Raw genomic sequence first — 24,548 nt, forward strand, 5'->3', positions numbered from 1 at the left:
ACCAGAAAACCTAACCTTAACCGTAGCTCCTAACCCTAAAACTAACCCTAGCTCCTAACCCTAACACTAATTCTAACCTTAACCCTAAACCCCCTACAAATATTTTTTGACCTTGTGGGGACTAACAAAATGTCCCCAAATGTTAGTTTGTTTACTATTCTTGTGGGGGCTTCTGTTCCCCACAAGTATAGTTAAACATGTCCACACACACACACACACACACACACACACACACACACACACACACACACACACACACTTATGATATACCAGATTCACTCACACTAAAACACACACACACAGTAACACACGCACATTCACTTCTCACTACACACACACACACACACACACACACACACACACACAAACACACACACACTTATGATATACCAGATTCACTCACACTAAAACACACACACACAGTAACACACGCACATTCACTTCACACATACACTTCACACACAAACACACACACACACACACACACACACACACACACACACACACACACACACACACACACACACACACACAGGCTGGTACAGTCCTGAGTAGTACTACTAGACAGAGAGTCAGTGATCCTTGGTGGTGAAGGGGTTAACAGTGGTCATGATCCAACTATCCCAGTAGTCGCTTAGTGAATTATTCAACAAAAGCACCGATCTAATTTCATCAACACCAAACACACACACACACACAGCCAGTGGTCACATTTGAGAAAAAACACACAAACATTGACACATGCTCGATCATAATCTTACTCACACACACCACATACTGTACAGACACACACTCAGGGCAGGCTGACGTTTATTGGGATGAGTCTTGTCCTTGAGGCAGCACTGAGGGCACAAGCCCTCACACACACAGAGACACTGTGATGAGTGTGATAGAAGGAGTCAGGCACAGGAGGGTAATCACCGAATGCAGAGTTTATTCTGTCGTACACAAATAGCGCTGGATAGCGACAAACGAAACAGGCAGAGGGGAAAATCTACCCTGGCAATACAAGGTAACGGTAGCTCCAACAATAACAGGCACAGGGGAAATATCTACCCCGGCAATAACAAGGTACGAGTAGCTCCACCAAGCTACACTACTCTCACAAATAAACAATCACCCACAAGGACAAGGGGGGCAGAGGGAACACTTATACACGGACTAATGAGGGGAAACGAACCAGGTGTGTGTGACTGACAAGACAAGACAAATGGAATGATGATATATGGAGCGGCAGTGGCTAGTAAGCCGGTGACGACGAACGCCGAAGCCTGCCCGAACAAGGAGGGGAGGCAGCCTCGGTGGAAGTCGTGACAGACACACACATCACACACATACACTGTGAGACAGACAGACAGACAGACAGACAGACAGACAGACAGACAGACAGACAGACAGACAGACAGACGACAGACAGACAGACAGACAGCACAATTCCTGGGGTGGGTCAATGTGGAAGGGCCAAAGGGACAGAAGACTGGGGAGGCTGGGTGGGTCAGTGTGGAAGGGCCAAAGGGACTGGAGGCTGGGTGGGTCAGTGTGGAAGGGCCAAAGGGACTGGAGACTGGGGAGGCTGGGTGGGTCAGTGTGGAAGGGCCAAAGGGACTGGAGGCTGGGTGGGTCAGTGTGGAGGGGCCAAAGGGACTGGAGACTGGGGAGGCTGGGTGGGTCAGTGTGGAAGGGCCAAAGGGACTGGAGACTGGGGAGGCTGGGTGGGTCAGTGTGGAAGGGCCAAAGGGACTGGAGACTGGGGGAGGCTGGGTGGGTCAGTGTGGAAGGGCCAAATGGACTGGAGACTGGGGAGGCTGGGAGGGTCAGTGTGGAGGGGCCAAAGGGACTGGAGACTGGGGAGGCTGGGTGGGTCAGTGTGGAAGGGCCAAAGGGACTGGAGACTGGGGAGGCTGGGTGGGTCAGTGTGGAAGGGGCCAAAGGGACTGGAGACTGGGGAGGCTGGGTGGGTCAGTGTGGAAGGGCCAAAGGGACTGGAGACTGGGGAGGCTGGGTGGGTCAGTGTGGAAGGGCCAAATGGACTGGAGACTGGGGAGGCTGGGTGGGTCAGTGTGGAGGGGCCAAAGGGACTGGAGACTGGGGAGGCTGGGTGGGTCAGTGTGGAAGGGCTAAAGGGACTGGAGACGGGAGGGACTGGGGAGTGGAGGGAGTGGACGAGAGCATAGAAATATCATTTCAATAGTAATTATATTTCTATGGGTGAGAGACCGGACAGTATGTACTAGAAGCAGGCTCAGGAGTTTTTCCCCATTTGACCTCACCTGCCTGATGGACAATCTCCAGGCCCTAGTTCTATTCTAATACCAGGCCCTAGTTCTATTCTAATACCAGGGCCTTGAATTATATTCTAATACCAGGGCCTTGAATTATATTCTAATAACAGGCCCTAGTTCTATTCTAATACCAGGGCCTTGAATTATATTCTAATACCAGGGCCTAGTTCTATTCTAATACCAGGGCCTAGTTCTATTCTAATACCAGGCCCTAGTTCTATTCTAATACCAGGGCCTTGAGTTCTATTCTAATACCAGGGCCTAGTTATATTCTAATACCAGGGCCTAGTTCTATTCTAATACCAGGGCCTAGTTCTATTCTAATACCAGGCCCTAGTTCTATTCTAATACCAGGCCCTAGTTCTATTCTAATACCAGGGCCTAGTTCTATTCTAATACCAGGCCCTAGTTCTATCCTAATACCAGGGCCTAGTTCTATTCTAATACCAGGGCCTTGAGTTCTATTCTAATACCAGGGCCTAGTTCTATTATAATACCAGGGCCTTGAGTTATATTCTAATACCAGGGCCTAGTTCTATTCTAATACCAGGGCCTTGAATTCTATTCTAATACCAGGGCCTAGTTCTATTCTAATACCAGGGCCTAGTTCTATTCTAATATCAGGCCCTAGTTCTATTCTAATACCAGGGCCTTGAGTTCTATTCTAATACCAGGGCCTAGTTCTTTTTCCCCATTTGACCTCACCTGCCTGATGGACAAACTCCAGGCCCTAGTTCTATTCTAATACCAGGCCCTAGTTCTATTCTAATACCAGGGCCTTGAATTATATTCTAATACCAGGCCCTAGTTCTATTCTAATACCAGGGCCTTGAATTATATTCTAATACCAGGGCCTAGTTCTATTCTAATACCAGGGCCTAGTTCTATTCTAATACCAGGCCCTAGTTCTATTCTAATACCAGGGCCTTGAGTTCTATTCTAATACCAGGGCCTAGTTCTATTCTAATACCAGGGCCTAGTTCTATTCTAATACCAGGGCCTAGTTCTATTCTAATACCAGGCCCTAGTTCTATTCTAATACCAGGCCCTAGTTCTATTCTAATACCAGGGCCTAGTTCTATTCTAATACCAGGCCCTAGTTCTATCCTAATACCAGGGCCTAGTTCTATTCTAATACCAGGGCCTTGAGTTCTATTCTAATACCAGGGCCTAGTTCTATTATAATACCAGGGCCTTGAGTTCTATTCTCATACCAGGGCCTAGTTCTATTCTAATACCAGGGCCTTGAATTCTATTCTAATACCAGGGCCTAGTTCTATTCTAATACCAGGGCCTAGTTCTATTCTAATATCAGGCCCTAGTTCTATTCTAATACCAGGGCCTTGAGTTCTATTCTAATACCAGGGCCTAGTTCTATTCTAATACCAGGGCCTTGAGTTCTATTCTAATACCAGGGCCTTGAGTTCTATTCTAATACCAGGCCCTAGTTCTATTCTAATACCAGGGCCTAGTTCTATTCTAATACCAGGGCCTAGTTATATCCTAATACCAGGCCCTAGTTCTATTCTAATACCAGGGCCTAGTTCTATCGTAATACCTGGGCCTAGTTCTATTCTAATACCAGGCCCTAGTTCTATTATAATACCAGGCCCTAGTTATATTCTAATACCAGGCCCTAGTTCTATTCTAATACCAGGGCCTAGTTCTATCCTAATACCAGGGCCTAGTTCAATTCTACTACCAGGGCCTAGTTATATCCTAATACCAGGGCCTAGTTCTATTCTTTTACCAGGGCCTAGTTCTATCCTAATACCAGGGCCTTGAGTTCTATTCTAATACCAGGGCCTAGTTATATTCTAATACCAGGGCCTTGAGTTATATTCTAATACCAGGCCCTAGTTATATTCTAATACCAGGCCCTAGTTCTATTCTAATACAAGGCCCTAATTCTATTCTAATACCAGGGCCTAGTTCTATCCTAATACCAGGCCCTAGTTCTATTCTTTTACCAGGGTCTAGTTATATCCTAATACCAGGGCCTAGTTCTATTCTAATACCAGGCCCTAGTTCTATTCTAATACCAGGGCCTAGTTATATTCTAATACCAGGGCCTAGTTCTATCCTAATACCAGGGCTTTGAGTTCTATTCTAATACCAGGGCCTAGTTCTATTCTAATACCAGGCCCTAGTTCTATTCTAATACCAGGGCCTAGTTCTATTCTAATACCAGGGCCTAGTTCTATTCTAATACCAGGCCCTAGTTCTATTCTAATACCAGGGCCTAGTTCTATTCTAATACCAGGGCCTAGTTCTATTCTAATACCAGGGCCTAGTTCTATCCTAATACCAGGGCCTAGTTCTATTCTAATACCAGGCCCTAGTTCTATTGTAATACCAGGGCCTTGAGTTCTATTCTAATACCAGGGCCTAGTTATATTCTAATACCAGGGCCTAGTTATATTCTAATACCAGGGCCTAGTTCTATCCTAATACCAGGGCCTTGAGTTATTCCTGGTCAGGTCATGTGGTCAGGAAAAGCCCTACACCCAGCCATTAACCAGGGCTCCTGGTCCTAACTATGTAGTATGGATGTAATTGATGGTGGAAAACATTCTGTTTTAATTTCCCTTTAGGAATCACTATGATTTATGCCTGTTAGTTTCCAACGGCCGTGTTCAGAACAGAACAGAAACGTAGCTCACACATGATGGAATAGGAGCAGAGCATGTCATTCTGTACAAAGCGGCCTGTTCTGTTCCTAAACATAACACTTGATTTCCCAAAACACGGATGGAGTTCTCGCCTTCAAGCCTTTTCTACAGTGATAGCGTAGTCCCTTGTAGCTCAGTTGGTAGAGCATGGCGCTTGCAACGCCAGGGTTGTGGGTACGATTCCCACGGTGGACCAGTATGAAAATGTATGCACTTACTAACTGTAAGTCGCTCTGGACAAGAGTGTCTGCTAAATGACTAAAATGTAAAATAGCGATGGATTAGTCAATTTTTCCCTCATAAATAGGGGTGGAGGTTGAAAACGGCCTAACCCCACCTAAAAAAGAACTAATCTAGTAGGAAATGAAGCTACCACATGTTCACTGGCTTTATATCCATCCAGAATTCCAGATATCATCATTAACCTAGATAAGAAATACCTCTTATTCTTGTTCCCAGTTGGCTCCAAAACTCCCACACTGTTGCCAAGTGGAGGTGGAGTGCCTGGAGGGCGGCCATATTTGGCATTGATGTGATTTATCTTCTCTATCTCTGCTGGCTGTCACCTCAACTAACCATTGCCTCCACACCCGTCACAGGTGTGAGAGTGACTATAACTGAAAAAAATGCCATTCGAAATTGTAATAATCCAGTAGATGTTGTAACACCAAGCTCAGTGCAGTCCACGACATGTAACAACCACTTCTTTAATGTTTGTATAAGGTATGCCCAAACATCGTCTCATAATGATTGTGTCATAACATTTATTACTTTCCTTTCAATTTAAGCACCCCATCGTTTACTTTTCCTTCGTTTTTCCTCCTATCCTTTAATATATGTTATCTTGCCCTTCAGAAACAGGAGAAAACATTCACATGAACGACTGTTGGTGTACTGACATTTGATCATTGCCATCTGGCTTGCAGAAATAGAGAAATCCCAGTTAGATATACAGTATTGTTGCAGAGTTTGTATGACCATTTGGCTTGGACAGACCCTCAGAAGGCTTATCATATGTCTTCCAAGTCCCTTCTTGTTAACTGATGCATTGTTTTTCCTTTGAGCCTTAACCAATCACCGCTCTTCAATAAGACGTCTCCCGTTTCGCTGCACCTCAGCATAGATTGGCTAGTTTAGCCCTCACAGACGGTGCTGGATAAGGTAGAGTGAAGGGGGCCTTTGGCACAGAAAGAGGAGAGAGGAAGACACACACACACGTACAGAGGGACGATGACATGGGCCACACTCCAGGGGGTGATTAGTGCTGTGTGGACATGCATCTAGAGGCTGTCAGAGGTTGGCTTGGCAGGGACGGCCGTCTCCCCTCGCTAATGTCTACCAGCAGGGCTGTTCACACTGTTTATCTTACTCTCAGACCTTCCAGAACTCACTCTCTCTCTTTCTCCATTTCAACTCTCATTTCCCTCTCTTTCTTTCACCCTTGATTCGTCTCGACTTCCCTCGTTTCCTCTCTTTCTCTTTCATGCACTCACAACCTCTCTTTCTCTTTGCTCTCCTTCCTTAACTTTATGTCTTCATCTCTCTCTCTATACCTCTCTTGCTCTCTCCCTCTTTCCTCTCTCTTTATTCCCTCTCTTTCTCTCAATCTGTCCTGGATAGGTCCCTCCATCTTTCTCTATGTGGATCCAGGACAGATCCCAGGGTGCTAATAGCTAAGTGACATCTCTCTATTAAGCCCCGCCCCTTCCTCCTGGCCTTGCGGTCACTTCCTTTTTCTCCTCCAATAGGAATTCATGTGAATGAAATCAGTCTGAATCATTCCATTGTACTCCAGACCAGGCCTGGATGACTTTCTCAGGGCATCCTACACGGAACGCTGTTGGTTTAAGCAATTGTATGGAATTCTGTCCATGACATGGGCCATGTTTTGGTGTTGAGGAGAGAGAGAGAGAGAGAGAGAGAGAGAGAGAGAGAGAGAGAGAGAGAGAGAGAGAGGTAGAGACAGAGCTGCATTTCCTATTACACTGTGATAAATACTCAGACCTAAGAGAATCTTTCTTTCCCAAAATTATCATTCAGTACAAAGAATTTGAAACTATAAAAGAGGAAGAAAAAATCAAATATTTATTGGGTGAAAAGGCAAAATGTGCAATTTTGGCAGCCAAATATGTGTCCTCCTGCCACAACCTGAGGGACAGCCAGTGAAAAGTGTAATGTAATGTCAATAATATTTCCTGTTTTGTTTTGGCTTTCATAGCATGTAATGTGTCTTCTCAGTCATGTTGAGATTGGTCGACTACTATTGCTTTAATGTATTGTTATTCTCATTAATATTGTTGTTGTAGTTGCTGTTAATGGTAATCCCATTTCCACTACTACTATTATTATTGCTGTTGGTCCCACCATTTTTGTTATATGTATACTTTGACAATGTAAGTAATTTTACTTGCCATGTCAATAAAGTCTATTGAATTGAATTGAATTGAGAGAGAGAGAGAGAACAAGAGAAATAAGAGAAGAAAGAGGGAGCGAGAGACAGAAAGTATTAAAACAGACTTTTCCTCCCCTATTAGATACAGTGGGGGAAAAAAATATTTAGTCAGCCACCAATTGTGCAAGTTCTCCCACTTAAAAAGATGAGAGAGGCCTGTAATTTTCATCATAGGTACACGTCAACTATGACAGACAAATTGAGGAAAAAAAATCCAGAAAATCACATTGTAGGATTTTTTATGAATTTATTTGCAAATTATGGTGGAAAATAAGTATTTGGTCACCTACAAACAAGCAAGATTTCTGGCTCTCACAGACCTGTAACTTCTTCTTTAAGAGCCTCCTCTGTCCTCCACTCGTTACCTGTATTAATGGCACCTGTTTGAACTTGTTATCAGTATAAAAGACACCTGAAGACCAAAGAGCTGTCAAAGGACACCAGAAACAAAATTGTAGACCTGCACCAGGCTGGGAAGACTGAATCTGCAATAGGTAAGCAGCTTGGTTTGAAGAAATCAACTGTGGGAGCAATTATTAGGAAATGGAAGACATACAAGACCACTGATAATCTCCCTCGATCTGGGGCTCCACGCAAGATCTCACCCCGTGGGGTCAAAATGATCACAAGAACGGTGAGCAAAAATCCTAGAACCACACGGGGGGACCTAGTGAATGACCTGCAGAGAGCTGGGACCAAAGTAACAAAGCCTACCATCAGTAACACACTACGCCGCCAGGGACTCAAATCCTGCAGTGCCAGACGTGTCCCCCTGCTTAAGCCAGTACATGTCCAGGCCCGTCTGAAGTTTGCTAGAGTGCATTTGGATGATCCAGAAGAGGATTGGGAGAATGTCAAATGGTCAGATGAAACCAAAATATAACTTTTTGGTAAAAACTCAACTCGTCGTGTTTGGAGGACAAAGAATGCTGAGGTGCATCCAAAGAACACCATACCTTCTGTGAAGCATGGGGGTGGAAACATCATGCTTTGGGGCTGTTTTTCTGCATAGGGACCAGGACGACTGATCCGTGTAAAGGAAAGAATGAATGGGGCCATGTATCGTGAGATTTTGAGTGAAAACCTCCTTCCATCAGCAAGGGCATTGAATATGAAACGTGGCTGGGTCTTTCAGCATGACAATGATCCCAAACACACCGCCCGGGCAACGAAAGAGTGGCTTCGTAAGAAGCATTTCAAGGTCCTGGAGTGGCCTAGCCAGTCTCCAGATCTCAACCCCATAGAAAATCTTTGGAGGGAGTTGAAAGTCTGTGTTGCCCAGCGACAGCCCCAAAACATCACTGCTCTAGAGGAGATCTGCATGGAGGAATGGGCCAAAATACCAGCAACAGTGTGTGAAAACCTTGTGAAGACTTACAGAAAACGTTTGACCTGTGTCATTGCCAACAAAGGGTATATAACAAAGTATTGAGAAACTTTTGTTATTGACCAAATACTTATTTTCCACCATAATTTGCTAAAAAATTCATAAAAAATCCTACAATGTGGTTTTCTGGATTATTTTTTCTCATTTTGTCTGTCATAGTTGACTTGTGCCTATGATGAAAATTACAGGCCTCTCTCATCTTTTTAAGTGGGAGAACTTCCACAATTGGTGGCTGACTAAATACTTTTTTCCCCCACTGTATCTACCTCTCAATGCTTCTAAAAGTCACATCCATACATCTACGTACTCGTTCCATCCCACTCCCATCCCTCCCTCCTTCTCTCACTCTATGCCCACTGAGTGTCCAACCATTGTTGTTGTCCCTCCATGTGTGCCAACATAGTACACCACACCCTGTGTGTCTGTCTGCTAAAAATACCTTGGCAGGACTTGATGTATTGTCTGATGACAGGCGATGCATAATGCAGATATTGTGTGATAGTACACACACATACACTGAAAGCATGTGGCAGGTACAGGTACAGTGGGGAGAACAAGTATTTATAATCAGCACAACAATAACAACAATAACACAATATTTTAGTTGTCAGTGTTTATTATGATTTTAGTGGCAAAAATCTATATACAGTGGGGAAAAAAAGTATTTAGTCAGCCACCAATTGTGCAAGTTCTCCCACTTAAAAAGATGAGAGAGGCCTGTAATTTTCATCATAGGTACACGTCAACTATGACAGACAATTTGAGGAAAAAAATTCCAGAAAATCACATTGTAGGATTTTTAATGAATTTATTTGCAAATTATGGTGGAAAATAAGTATTCGGTCACCTACAAACAAGCAAGATTTCTGGCTCTCACAGACCTGTAACTTCTTCTTTAAGAGGCTCCTCTGTCCTCCACTGGTACCTGTATTAATGGCACCTGTTTGAACTTGTTATCAGTATAAAAGACACCTGTCCACAACCTCAAACAGTCACACTCCAAACTCCACTATGGCCAAGACCAAAGAGGTGTCAAAGGACACCAGAAACACAATTGTAGACCTGCACCAGGCTGGGAAGACTGAATCTGCAATAGGTAAGCAGCTTGGTTTGAAGAAATCAACTGTGGGAGCAATTATTAGGAAATGGAAGACATACAAGACCACTGATAATCTCCCTCGATCTGGGGCTCCACGCAAGATCTCACCCCGTGGGGTCAAAATGATCACAAGAACGGTGAGCAAAAATCCCAGAACCACACGGGGGGGACCTAGTGAATGACCTGCAGAGAGCTGGGACCAAAGTAACAAAGCCTACCATCAGTAACACACTACGCCGCCAGGGACTCAAATCCTGCAGTGCAAGACGTGTCCCCCTGCTTAAGCCAGTACATGTCCAGGCCCGTCTGAAGTTTGCTAGAGTGCATTTGGATGATCCAGAAGAGGATTGGGAGAATGTCATATGGTCAGATGAAACCAAAATAGAACTTTTTGGTAAAAACTCAACTTGTCGTGTTTGGAGGACAAAGAATGCTGAGTTGCATCCAAATAACACCATACCTACTGTGAAGCATGGGGGTGGAAACATCATGCTTTGGGGCTGTTTTTCTGCAAAGGGACCAGGACGACTGATCCTTGTAAAGGAAAGAATGAATGGGGCCATGTGTTGTGAGATTTTGAGTGAAAACCTCCTTCCATCAGCAAAGGCATTGAAGATGAAACGTGGCTGGGTCTTTCAGCATGACAATGATCCCAAACACACCGCCTGGGCAACGAAGGAGTGGCTTCGTAAGAAGCATTTCAAGGTCCTGGAGTGGCCTAGCCAGTCTCCAGATCTCAACCCCATAGAAAATCTTTGGAGGGAGTTGAAAGTCCGTATTGCCCAGCGACAGCCCCAAAACATCACTGCTCTAGAGGAGATCTGCATGGAGGAATGGGCCAAAATACCAGCAACAGTGTGTGAAAACCTTGTGAAGACTTACAGAAAATGTTTGACATGTGTCATTGCCAACAAAGGGTATATAACAAAGTATTGAGAAACTTTTGTTATTGACCAAATACTTATTTTCCACCATAATTTGCAAATAAATTCATTAAAAATCCTACAATGGGATTTTCTGGATTTTTTTTCCTCATTTTGTCTGTCATAGTTGACGTGTACCTATGATGAAAATTACAGGCCTCTCTCATCTTTTTAAGGGGGAGAACTTGCACAATTGGTGGCTGACTAAATACTTTTTTTCCCCACTGTATGAGGTAAATTCCCAGCAGAGCTCCAAGTTCAATCAGTATATCCTCTGGCGTGTTAATGTGTTGATATCCTTCGTATCCATAGCCAGAATGATTTTGCAGTGCATGGTGATTGAACAGGTTTCCAGTTATATTCATCAGCGTTGTAGGGAGGGTGAAATCTGTGAATACAAAAATAATAATTATACAAATGATCAACAAAACGTGCGCACGACAGTATTCATACCTCGGTTTTTGTGGTAAATGTGAATGAAAAAACGGTTCACTTTTGACAACGGTTTTAATACACATACCTTGTCCATAATGTAGAGACCTCTGGGATCTTCATTGAAGAGGTCAGGGAGGAGGAAGATGGCTGCTGTGACCGAGTCCTAGAAGGTTTTAGAGAAACCATTAATACAAATTAGATGATAGCCTACATGTGATCTGCATAACATTATGCGACAAACCAATACCAATTGTACATACCTTTGTGTGCCTCCTCGTCAGTATACCTGCAGACACAGACACACACAAATAAGTGGGCAGTTCAGTCATCTGAGCCCAATGCAGCTAGCCTTCAACATATTCTTACCTCTTTGTTGATTGACATCCATTGAATTGTGTCCATTTTCTGTTTTATAAATAATTTTAAAAGGGAGAAAGTGCCAAACAACACAGCCATTTGCACAACTATGAAAAGATAGATGGTATCATCATAAATCAATATCAATTTAGATCATACAAGGGAGAAATCTTACCTTAAATTGAGGAGATCTTAAAAATGTTAAGTTAAGTGCCTTTCTCAAATTCAAATCCACATTTATCAGTTGGGCAGTTAGGTTGCTGGAAGAACCCCCAAGAACTAAGGAGGTTCCTCGATGAACCCCACCTCCTATGGGGTTCTTGGAAGTACCTTTTGGGGGCATTTTTCAGTGCCAAGAACCCTAAAGTTCTTCAAAGAACTTTGAGGATCTTAGAAGAACCCTTGTTGAATCCCTAATTTTTAGAGTGTATAGAGAACCTGCTGAATGTTTTTTCCATTGATAGGCTAGCAGTGTTAAGGAGATGCAGGCCTACATATTAACATTCCTGTGGCGTAATAACTATTTTATTCCTTTGACAATCATCTTACTGGAATAACATCATGATGATCCGTCACAGAGGATTTCCCTCTCTGCTCATATGGCCTTAGTACATGTGCTGGTGTTGTACATAATATGTGTGTATCTTCAATCTGTGCTGCATCGCTGACTCAAGTTGAACAGGATATACAGTAGATAGGTAGGGGTTGGGATAAAGCAGAAGACACATTTCCATTTCCCTGTGATAATGGACAACAAAGTAAACACTTCTTCTAGGAAAATACATTAATGGTGTTTGGTTGGTTGAGAACACAAACAAGCAATAAAGACTATTGGAGGGATCCAAACTTCTTCCTTCTGCACTTACATCTGACAGGACTTCTATGAGTACTCAGTACTGTATATGACTAGACTGTAGATTACATTGTGTATCTTTCTCTCTGTTCACTACAGGAGGCTCTGGCCCATGTTAATGCCCATGCCCAGGCAGCGCGGCCACCAGTGGACCCATCAGAGCTGTTCCCCAGGCTGTGCCACCTGGAGCGGGCCGAGACGGGCTACGGCTTCAACCTGCACAGTGAGAAGTCCCGGCCGGGCCAGTACATCCGCTCCCTGGACCCTGGGTCTCCAGCCGACCATGCTGGGCTCAGACCACAGGACAGACTCATAGAGGTGAGGAGAGAGGGGTGGGTGGAGGAGGGGAGATGGGTGAGGAGAGGGGAGATGGGTGGAGGGGAGAGGTGACGAGGATGGGTGGAGGAGGGGAGAGGTGAGGAGAGGGGAGATGGGTGGAGGAGGGGAGAGGTGAGGAGAGGGGAGATGGGTGGAGGAGGGGAGAGGTGAGGAGGATGGGTGGAGGAGGGGAGAGGTGAGGAGAGGGGAGATGGGTGGAGGAGGGGAGAGGTGAGGAGGATGGGTGGAGGAGGGGAGAGGTGAGGAGAGGGGAGATGGGTGGAGGAGGGGAGAGTGAGGAGGATGGGTGGAGGAGGGGAGAGGTGAGGAGAGGGGGAGATGGGTGGAGGAGGGGAGAGGTGAGGAGAGGGGAGATGGGTGGAGGAGGGGAGAGGTGAGGAGGATGGGTGGAGGAGGGGAGAGGGGGATGGGTGTCGAAAGAGGGCTAGTGGTTAGAGACTGAAGAAAACGGGTGGGGGACTGTGGAGCTCCATGAAGGGGTTTATTTTTCATGAAGGTGAAGAGGATAGGTTTGTTGGGAGGAAGGGCTAGTCCAGGAGGAGGTTGGGAGGAAGGGCTAGTCCAGGAGGAGGTTGGGAGGAAGGGCTAGTCCAGGAGGAGGACAGAGGTGCAGGGGATTGGTGGGAGAGGGGGGGGTGGAGTCTGATGTCTTAATAATCAGGGAACTACGGAACAGTAGAGGCTTGGTTTGTCAACTTTAGACAAGTGGTGAGAGAGGAGACAGACTCCAATCAGATCGTTTACAATGGTCCTAATGAGACCCTAATGAGGTGGGCTTTGAGAAATGGGGTCGGGGATGGGATGGTGGGACACCCTAATTAAGGGGGTTTATAGAAAATGTCAGAGAGAGAGGGAGTGGGGTGAATGAACATGTGTCTGAGATAAGGGATACAGAGTGAGACCCCAAGAGGCCTCTTACTCCCCTATGTGTGCATGCCTGTGAATGTTTGGGTTTGTGATTATCAGTGTGCATGCCTGTGAATGTTTGGGTTTGTGCTTATCAGTGTGTATGTGTGCATGCCTGTATGAGCCCATGTGTGTACACAGGTGTGACCTTGTGTGGCAGCGGTCTCAATGCTCATCCGTCATGCGTGTGCAGGGCCACATGTGCCTGGTTTAACCCCTCTGTAACGTTACCACTGCTATAACACGGCCTGGACCCCCGGCCTCATCTCTCACCTGTTTTAGTTGAGATGAAAGAGGTCAGGCTGATAGTGGGGAGAGGTTGTTCATCAGTCTGATGGCAGGACACAGACAGGAGAGAAACATACGAGGCCTGAATGTGTGGGAGAAAGAAGGGATGGAGGGATAGAAGGAGACAGACAGGAGAAGCAGATACAGACATGTGGAACATAGTCATACTGATCCTGCTCACCATACACCCTTTCAACCAGACCCCCAGACACATTCCCATGAGCCCTGACCCCAGAGCAGTACATCAGGGACTAACAAGGCCACATAGGGCCAACACAGGGCCATACAGGGTCAAACAGGGTCAAATACAGGGTCAGACAGGGCCAAATACAGGGTCAGACAGGACATAATATACACTGCATCAAAAACACAGGGTCAAATGAAAGTCACACAGAGCCAAACAGAATCTAGCTTAGTTTAACTAAGCCTAACCTGGCTCGTAGCATTACCATGACATTACCATGACGTTACCATAGCATTGTGGTGAAAACACAAGGCTGGAAACAGTACTAAACAAAGTGTAATATGACAGGCAGAGCAGTTGGATACAGTAGACCCCAACAGGGTCAAAGAGACACACACACACAATCACACATGCAAGCACACACACACGGCTATCCCAGTCCAGTCCTGCCCATACAGTATGAGTAACACAGACAGCTGCACACACTGGCACTAGAGGGAGAAGTTACCTTCAATGCTTTGATGTCCCTCTGTCTGTCCAACAACAGGAAACAGTGAGAGTGAACTGTAGCTATGGGAGCTAGCTTCCTGTGTCTGTTAGATGACAATAGCAGGCCAAGTGACTCCCTGTCCATGTCCTCTAAGGTCCATAAATAGGCTTTATCATGTTTATATAGATACTAAAGAGTCCCTGCCCTGAACCTGAATACACACATCAAGGGAGAGAGACAGAGAGACCCTGCCTGAACCTGAATACACACATCAAGGGAGAGAGACAGAGAGACCCTGCCCTGAACCTGAATACACACATCAAGGGAGAGAGACAGAGAGACCCTGCCCTGAACCTGAATACACACATCAAGGGAGAGAGACAGAGAGACCCTGCCCTGAACCTGAATACACACATCCACTGCCTAGATACTGTAAGCACTCAGAGAGACCAAATACTTCAGACAATACAGTACTGTCTGTCTCTACTGTGCTCTTCAACCAATAACAATAGACTCTCATTCAACGTCTATGCATTACCTTCCGTACAATATGTCTGCAAAGCAGCATTCAGCAACCATCTGTGACATTCCACCACATCATATTAAAAAAGGTCTTTGTAGATCAAGAACCTGTATTGGTGTCCTCTTCTGAACACAACACAGTTAAAAGCCTTGGCCTTCTCTCTTCCTGTATGAATGGGGCTCAACAGTATCAGCTGTGTTTTGACAGGGCCAAGTGAAAGGGATTTCTAATGAACACAGTCTGGGTGTACAGTTTCAGCTCAGAGTGGTTCATCTATTGTCATTGAAACCCTGTGTGTGTTAGCTTAGATTAGCGCTAAGTGAAGTTATTCCCTACCCACTGATTCAGGGTGCCTATAATCAGTGGTGGAAAAAGTACCCAATTGTCATACTTGAGTAAAATTAAAGATACCTTGATAGAGAGTAACTCAAGGAAAAGTTAAAGTCACCCAGTAAAATACTACTTGAGTTAAAGTCTAAAAGTATTTGGCTTTAAATATACTTAAGTATCAAAAGTAAATGTAAATGCTAAAAGTAAAAGTATAAATCATTTCACATTCCTTATATTAAGCAAACCAGTCGGCACGAGTTTCTTGTTTTATTATTTTATGGATTGCCAGGGGCACACTCCAACACTCAGACATAATTTACGAACAAAGCATTTGTGTTTAGTGAGTCCACCAGATCAGAGGCAGTAGGGATGACCAGGGATGTTCTCTTGATAAGTACGTGAATTTGACCATTTTCCTGTCCTGCTAAGCATTCAAAATGTAACAAGTACTTTTGGGTGTCAGGGTAAATGTATGAAGTATCATTTTCTTTAGGAATGTAGTGGAAAAAGTTGTCAAAAATATAAATAGTAAAGTAAAGTACAGATACCCCCAAAAATTACTTAAGTAGTACTTTAAAGTATTTGTACTTAAGTACACTATATATACAAAAGTATGTGGACACCTCTTCAAATTAGTGGATTCGGCTATTTTAGCCACACCCATTGCTGACAGGTGTATAAAATCGAGTACACAGCCATCCAATCTCCCTAGACAAACATTGGCAGTAGAATGACCTTATCCCCCTGTTATGAACCCTGTGGCTTTAAAAGTCTAGGGTGGATGGAAAAGAGACCCGTAACATAACTCATGCGAATTAGAATATTGACAAGGAACAGTGAGAACAAAATACACCGACAACCATATGCACCGTCAAACACAAAATGTTTATTATAAACACACGGTAAACGGTTTGGGGGAAAAGGGGCTGAGCTGGACCCAAGGAATGAAACAATAAAGTCAAAAACCCCTAAACTGATCTTGCCTGCCTCTAGAACCGCTAAGCTTACTGCTAACCATACAAAAATACAGTGGGTGGTCCGCTCAGGTCTAACTAGTGTGCCTGTATCCGTAACACCCCCAATGCATAGTGCCAACTGTAAAGTTTGGTGGAGGAGGAATAATGGTCTGGTGTTGTTTTTCATGGTTCGGGCTAGGCCCCTTAGTTCCAGTGAAGGGAAATCTTAACGCTACAGCATACAATGACATTCTAGACGATTCTGTGCTTCCAACTTTGTGGCAACCGTTTGGGGAAGGCCCTTTCCTGTTTCAGCATGACAATGCCCCGGTGCACAAAGCAAGGTCCATACAGAAATGGTTTGTCGAGATCAGTGTGGAAGAACTTGACTGGCCTGTACAGAGCCCTGACCTCAACCCCATCAAACACCTTCGGCATGAATTGGAGCACCGACTGCGAGCCAGGCCTAATCGCCCAACAGCAGTGCCCGACCTCACTAATGCTCTTGTGGCTGAATGGAAGCAAGTCCCCACAGCAATGTTCTAACATCTAGTGGAAAGCCTTCCCATAAGAGTGGAGGCTGTTATAGCAGCAAAGGGGGGACCAACTCCATATTAATGCCCATGATTTTGGAATGAGATGTTCGATGAGCAGGTTTCCACATACATTTGGTCATGTAGTATACTTTACACCACTGCCTATAATCATTTAGGTTAGGATCGGGGGTAGGCTGATCTGATCCTAGATCTGTGGTTAAGGGTTAAGGACTACTTTTACCTTATGCAGTTAGAGCAGTTTCCCCTATACAGTCAGTGTCAGTAAACTGTAGTCAGTGAAGCCCTGTTTCACTCAGTCATTGGTTTTAATGCTGTGTCTGTTAGTTATAGCTGGATTAGTGCTAAGTGGCTAGGTCACTGTACCTGCTGAAACTGCAGGCAGAGCCCCTGGGGTTTGGCCTAGGTAACCCCAGGCAGGTGTGTGGGCTCAGTGGTTGACTAAAGGTTGATTATGTTTGTGTTATTCTCTGTGGCTAATGGAGGTTGTCTCTGACCAAGCAACCGTGTGGCACGGTGCACTGCTTGGTCCGTCTGTCAGCAGCTCGTTAGCGAGGTGAAGACCCATGACAGACCTCGCTCTCGCTTCAATGAGGATGGCGAGGACGAGACTCTCCTCCCGCGCTCATCTTTCTCTCGTTCCTTTCATAGCTTCTCACACTCCATCAGTTCATCCATCCAGCCCTCTCTCTCTCTCTCTCTAGAATATCATCAGTTCATCCATTCAGCCCTCTCTCTCTCTCTCTCTAGATAATAATCAGTTCATCCATTCAGCCCTCTCTCTCTCTCTCTCTAGATAATCATCAGTTCATCCATTCAGCCCTCTCTCTCTCTCTCTCTAGATAATCATCAGTTCATCCATTCAGCTCTCTCCACCTCCCAGGTGTGGCTTCATCTCCTGATAAAACAACCATCCTCATCTCCTGGGTTGTGTTCATTCAGGCATGCAACATTTCAAAATGTTTTGCAACAGGAAACTAAATGTACTGTTTCTTATTTGACTAAACCAGGTAGCATCTCCCTGTTCAAGTTGTATTTTTTGTGCCTAATGAACAGAACCCTGACCTGTCTTTGCCCCATTAAGCCAGGAACTCAGTGTACTGTCCCTGACACCTTGGCTAGGACACCTGGGTACAGTACAGTACAGCCGGGTAGTGGACGCTTCCACACACACACACACACACACACACATACATACACACACACATACACATACATATATATACACTCAACATCAAAGGTAAACCATTGGAAACATTCCAGGGTCTATGATCTAAGCTAACACTGACGATTATGATAGTACCTTGAAAACGACTGCTCTGTAAAGCATTCAAACAGCACTATATTCCAATGAAAAACAGGTTTGGCCCACTAGCACTACAGTGACTGTTTTATTGTGTGGGAGTTGCCTAATGAACAAGGGCCCTATTAATTAGCTTGAGTGGGCAGTATTGTTGTGTTGGATTGTGAAGACTTGCTGCTGCTATGAAACATGACACAACACCTGCTCCCCTAGCCCAACACAAAGGGGACTTGTTCCTCCTCATACACTAGGGCTGGTATGATGACAGGATTCTCTACCAATTAGTGTGTGACGACTCCACTGAGCCTTATGTTCTGACACCTACTCTAATGGAGAGAGAGAGAGAGAGAGAGAGATAGAGGGAGAGAGAGAGGGAGATGGAGAGAAAGAATAGATGGAATTTTTTTTCTGATAGTGAAGGGGTCAGCACAGTAACTGTTATCACTGCTTAACTCTCACTCTCTCGCTTTCTTTCACGCTCTCTGTTTTTCTCTCTTTCACACACAACACAAACACACACACACACACATACAAACACACACACACTTAAGTTCTCTCTGTTTCACACACTTATTCATCTCCCCTTTCTCTCTCTATCTCTCTCCATTTCATACACACACACTCAACTTCTCTTGGTTTTACACATTCTTTCCTCCCTTTCTCTCTCTCTATCTCTCTTTCCCTCATTCTCCTAGTCTCTCCCTAGCCTTAACAGGCACTTACTCATTTCCTATGTAACAGTTAGTTAGGAGAGCATAGGCGGGTATCTAGCCGTGCTGTTACAGTGTATTAGACCAGTCTGATATCTAGCCGTGCTGTTACAGTGTATTAGACCAGTCTGATATCTAGCCGTGCTGTTACAGTGTATTAGACCAGTCTGATATCTAGCTGTGTTGTTACAGTGTATTAGACCAGTCTGATATCTAGCCGTGTTGTTACAGTGTATTAGACCAGTCTGATATCTAGCCGTGTTGTTACAGTGTGATATCTAGCCGTGCTGTTACAGTGTATTAGACCAGTCTGATATCTAGCCGTGCTGTTACAGTGTATTAGACCAGTCTGATATCTAGCCGTGCTGTTACAGTGTATTAGACCAGTCTGATATCTAGCCGTGTTGTTACAGTGTATTAGACCAGTCTGATATCTAGCCGTGTTGTTACAGTGTATTAGACCAGTCTGATATCTAGCCGTGCTGTTACAGTGTATTAGACCAGTCTGATATCTAGCCGTGTTGTTACAGTGTATTAGACCAGTCTGATATCTAGCCGTGTTGTTACAGTGTATTAGACCAGTCTGATATCTAGCCGTGTTGTTACAGTGTATTAGACCAGTCTGATATCTAGCCGTGTTGTTACAGTGTATTAGACCAGTCTGATATCTAGCCGTGCTGTTACAGTGTATTAGACCAGTCTGATATCTAGCCGTGCTGTTACAGTGTATTAGACCAGTCTGATATCTAGCCGTGCTGTTACAGTGTATTAGACCAGTCTGATATTTAGCCGTGCTGTTACAGTGTATTAGACCAGTCTGATATCTAGCCGTGCTGTTACAGTGTATTAGACCAGTCTGATATTTAGCCGTGCTGTTACAGTGTATTAGACCAGTCTGATATCTAGCCGTGCTGTTACAGTGTATTAGACCAGTCTGATATCTAGCCGTGCTGTTACAGTGTATTAGACCAGTCTGATATCTAGCCGTGCTGTTACAGTGTATTAGACCAGTCTGATATCTAGCCGTGTTGTTACAGTGTATTAGACCAGTCTGATATCTAGCAGTGCTGTTACAGTGTATTAGACCAGTCTGATATCTAGCCGTGTTGTTACAGTGTATTAGACCAGTCTGATATCTAGCCGTGTTGTTACAGTGTATTAGACCAGTCTGATATCTAGCCGTGCTGTTACAGTGTATTAGACCAGTCTGATATCTAGCCGTGCTGTTACAGTGTATTAGACCAGTCTGATATCTAGCCGTGCTGTTACAGTGTATTAGACCAGTCTGATATCTAGCCGTGCTGTTACAGTGTATTAGACCAGTCTGATATCTAGCCGTGCTGTTACCGTGTATTAGACCAGTCTGATATCTAGCCGTGTTGTTACAGTGTATTAGACCAGTCTGATATCTAGCCGTGTTGTTACAGTGTATTAGACCAGTCTGATATTTAGCCGTGCTGTTACAGTGTATTAGACCAGTCTGATATCTAGCCGTGTTGTTACAGTGTATTAGACCAGTCTGATATCTAGCCGTGTTGTTACAGTGTATTAGACCAGTCTGATATCTAGCCGTGTTGTTACAGTGTATTAGACCAGTCTGATATCTAGCCGTGTTGTTACAGTGTATTAGACCAGTCTGATATCTAGCCGTGTTTTTACAGTGTATTAGACCAGTCTGATATCTAGCCGTGTTGTTACAGTGTATTAGACCAGTCTGATATCTAGCCGTGCTGTTACAGTGTATTAGACCAGTCTGATATCTAGCCGTGCTGTTACAGTGTTTAGACCAGTCTGATATCTAGCAGTGCTGTTACAGTGTATTAGACCAGTCTGATATCTAGCCGTGCTGTTACAGTGTATTAAACTAGTCTGATATCTAGCCGTGCTGTTACAGTGTATTAGACCAGTCTGTTTCACAACCACCTCCTACTGCCCTCACTTCATAAGCAACAGCGTTAGTGAATTTTAAAACAATATCCCCCTCAGGACACTGATACCTGAAACCCACACTATTGGTTCAGCAGAAGCTAGGCATCAATATTTGATGGTGTACCAGCGTTAAGGCAGGCAGCACCGTGCAAAGCTACAGTACTAGCTGAATAAAGTTAATGGGATATATAGGAGTCTGTGGAAAGTCACAGTGAGAAACTCCAACAAAAACTTGCTGACATGTTAGTGACTGGGGTGTGAGGGCTTCTTCTCACCTTTCTTACACTATCACTCCCCTCTCTTTCTCTCCCTCACACACTCACCCCTCACTCTTTTCGAGCTGAATTCACAAGGTGCCGAACCAATGAAAGAGGGATTACTATGACCAAAGAGAGAGAAAAAAGTGTTTGAAAGGGAAACAAATAAATAACATTCTACTGTTAGAGCCCATTAGCTTACATGCTCGTTCCATCCTTGTTGTAATGTGGTATGGAATGTAAAATATATTCTGTTCGGCTTGTAGGTCATTGAGGAAATAATGAAGAATAGGCTCTCTCTCTCTCTATGCACCCTCATGCAAAAATGTGTCTGATACCTCACAGGTTTTGTTCTCACTCTTCATTGAGTCCCGTGGAAAATGATTGTTTTGGTGCATAGCACCCTCTACTGGTTGGATCAAGTAACTGTTTGCATATTCAGTTGATTCTTATCTTAATAAGTGCTTTAGTTTAGGCTATACCATAGTTTTGGACAGTTGTGAATATGTTCTCTATAAACGCTGGATCAGGTAAAGAGAATGTTGTTAGATTGAGACCTGTGTGAACTGCTGCACTGGTCCAATGTGGACGTATCAGAAATCAACTGTAAGTCAACCAGTGTACAGTCTGCACACCAGTAATGACAGATGACCGACCAACCAACATCACTAGTGTGCTTTTTAAAAACTTGTTTTGGATACTTAGTTGTTCCTGTCTAAACCAGCACCAGGATCTATATGCATTGTGAACAGGGTTCCATCTGTATTCATATTCACAATCAGACAGCCTTGAACATCTTTCGGGCATTGAAACATTGAGACAATGACGAGGCCAGATCACAGAAAACAGTATAGATGGAGACATCTAACATCACCCATAACACCCTTTCTTCCCTGCTCTCTCCCTTCTCTCCTTTCAGGTGAATGGGGTGAACGTGGAGGGCATGCGTCATGCGGAGGTCGTGGCCTTCATAAAGAGAGGAGGAGATGAGACCAGGCTTCTGGTGGTGGACCCTGACACAGACCATCACTTTAAGAAGATGGGCGTCACCCCATTGGCCAGCCACGTCAAAGGTAGGCCTACACCAATGTATACCTGTAAAACAGAATCTTTATTTAAAGTGTACTCTTATACAGTGGGGAAAAAAAGTATTTAGTCAGCCACCAATTGTGCAAGTTCTCCCACTTAAAAAGATGAGAGAGGCCTGTAATTTTCATCATAGGTACACGTCAACTATGACAGACAAAATGAGAAAAGAAAATACAGAAAATCACATTGTAGGATTTTTAATGAATTTATTTGCAAATTATGGTGGAAAATAAGTATTTGGTCAATAACAAAAGTTTCTCAATACTTTGTTATATACCCTTTGTTGGCAATGACACAGGTCAAACGTTTTCTGTAAGTCTTCACAAGGTTTTCACACACTGTTGCTGGTATTTTGGCCCATTCCTCCATGCAGATCTCCTCTAGAGCAGTGATGTTTTGGGGGCTGTCGCTGGGCAACACGGACTTTCAACTCCCCTCCAAAGATTTTCTATGGGGTTGAGATCTGGAGACTGGCTAGGCCACTCCAGGACCTTGAAATGCTTCTTACGAAGCCACTCCTTCGTTGCCCGGTGTGTTTGGGATCATTGTCATGCTGAAAGACCCAGCCACGTTTCATCTTCAATGCCCTTGCTGATGGAAGGAGGTTTTCACTCAAAATCTCACGATACATGGCCCCATTCATTCTTTCCTTTACACGGATCAGTCGTCCTGGTCCCTTTGCAGAAAAACAACCCCAAAGCATGATGTTTCCACCCCCATGCTTCACAGTAGGTATGGTGTTCTTTGGATGCAACTCAGCATTCTTTGTCCTCCAAACACGACGAGTTGAGTTTTTACCAAAAAGTTCTATTTTGGTTTCATCTGACCATATGACATTCTCCCAATCCTCTTCTGGATCATCCAAATGCACTCTAGCAAACTTCAGATGGGCCTGGACATGTACTGGCTTAAGCAGGGGGACACGTCTTGCACTGCAGGATTTGAGTCCCTGGCGGCGTAGTGTGTTACTGATGGTAGGCTTTGTTACTTTGGTCCCAGCTCTCTGCAGGTCATTCACTAGGTCCCCCGTGTGGTTCTGGGATTTTTGCTCACCGTTCTTGTGATCATTTTGACCCCACGGGGTGAGATCTTGCGTGGCGCCCCAGATCGAGGGAGATTATCAGTGGTCTTGTATGTCTTCCATTTCCTAATAATTGCTCCTACAGTTGATTTCTTCAAACCAAGCTGCTTACCTATTGCAGATTCAGTCTTCCCAGCCTGGTGCAGGTCTACAATTTTGTTTCTGGTGTCCTTTGACAGCTCTTTGGTCTTGGCCATAGTGGAGTTTGCAGTTTGACTGTTTGAGGTTGTGGACAGGTGTCTTTTATACTGATAACAAGTTCAAACAGGTGCCATTAATACAGGTAATGAGTGGAGGACAGAGGAGCCTCTTAAAGAAGAAGTTACAAGTCTGTGAGAGACAGAAATCTTGCTTGTTTGTAGGTGACCAAATACTTATTTTCCACCATAATTTGCAAATAAATTCATAAAAAATCCTACAATGTGATTTTCTGGATTTCTTTTCTCAATTTGTCTGTCATAGTTGACGTGTACCTATGATGAAAATTACAGGCCTCTCTCATCTTTTTAAGTGGGAGAACTTGCACAATTGGTGGCTGACTAAATACTTTTTTTCCCCACTGTAAACCACAGTACAGCTCAGTACAAGTCTCTTTGTACATCTACATTTTACAGTTTAGTCATTTAGCAGACGCTCTTATCCAGAGCGACTTACAGTTAGTGAGTGCATAAATTGTTTCATACTGGCCCCCCGTGGGAAACAAACCCACAACCCTGGCGTTGCAAATGCCATGCTCTACCAACTGAGCTACACGGGGCCACAGTTACATATTGAGAAGGCAATAATGGTGTTGATGATCTTAATCTATAGTGAAATGTTACAGTGTAGTTCATAAAAGCCTGTATCAGATTACTTACCTCGAAATCTCAGAGCCTGCAATTCTGGGTGTAGGGTGAAGTTGCCCATAGGGTGGGTCAGTTTTGCATTTCCCCCACTAATGATTAAGGTTAGGATTGGAGGAAGGAAAGGGTAGAGAAGCTGATCCTAGATCTGCACCTAGAGCGTAATTCTGACCCTTCTTTCCCAGACTATGATGGTCCGTCCATATCCAACGGCTCCCCCAGTTCTCAGATCAACGGCAGCTTCACCTCCCGCTCCATCCAGTCACACCACTCTGACCTGAACAGTCCAGATAACAGCCTGCAGGTG

General features: G+C 44.4%; 1 protein-coding gene across 1 annotated transcript in view; it reads left to right on the plus strand.

The window, feature by feature from the left end:
* Positions 1-24,548, plus strand: part of LOC121551806 (Na(+)/H(+) exchange regulatory cofactor NHE-RF2) — a gene marked incomplete at its 3' end in the record, with an annotated part of 64,513 nt that overhangs the window by 38,988 nt on the left and 977 nt on the right. Inside the window, 3 exon segments of the mRNA XM_045210948.1 lie at positions 12,560-12,778; positions 22,149-22,302; positions 24,427-24,545. Coding sequence (XP_045066883.1) covers positions 12,560-12,778; positions 22,149-22,302; positions 24,427-24,545 — 492 coding nt within the window.

This window comes from Coregonus clupeaformis, chromosome 35 (genome assembly GCF_020615455.1).
Source record: "Coregonus clupeaformis isolate EN_2021a chromosome 35, ASM2061545v1, whole genome shotgun sequence".
Taxonomy (NCBI): domain Eukaryota; kingdom Metazoa; phylum Chordata; class Actinopteri; order Salmoniformes; family Salmonidae; genus Coregonus; species Coregonus clupeaformis.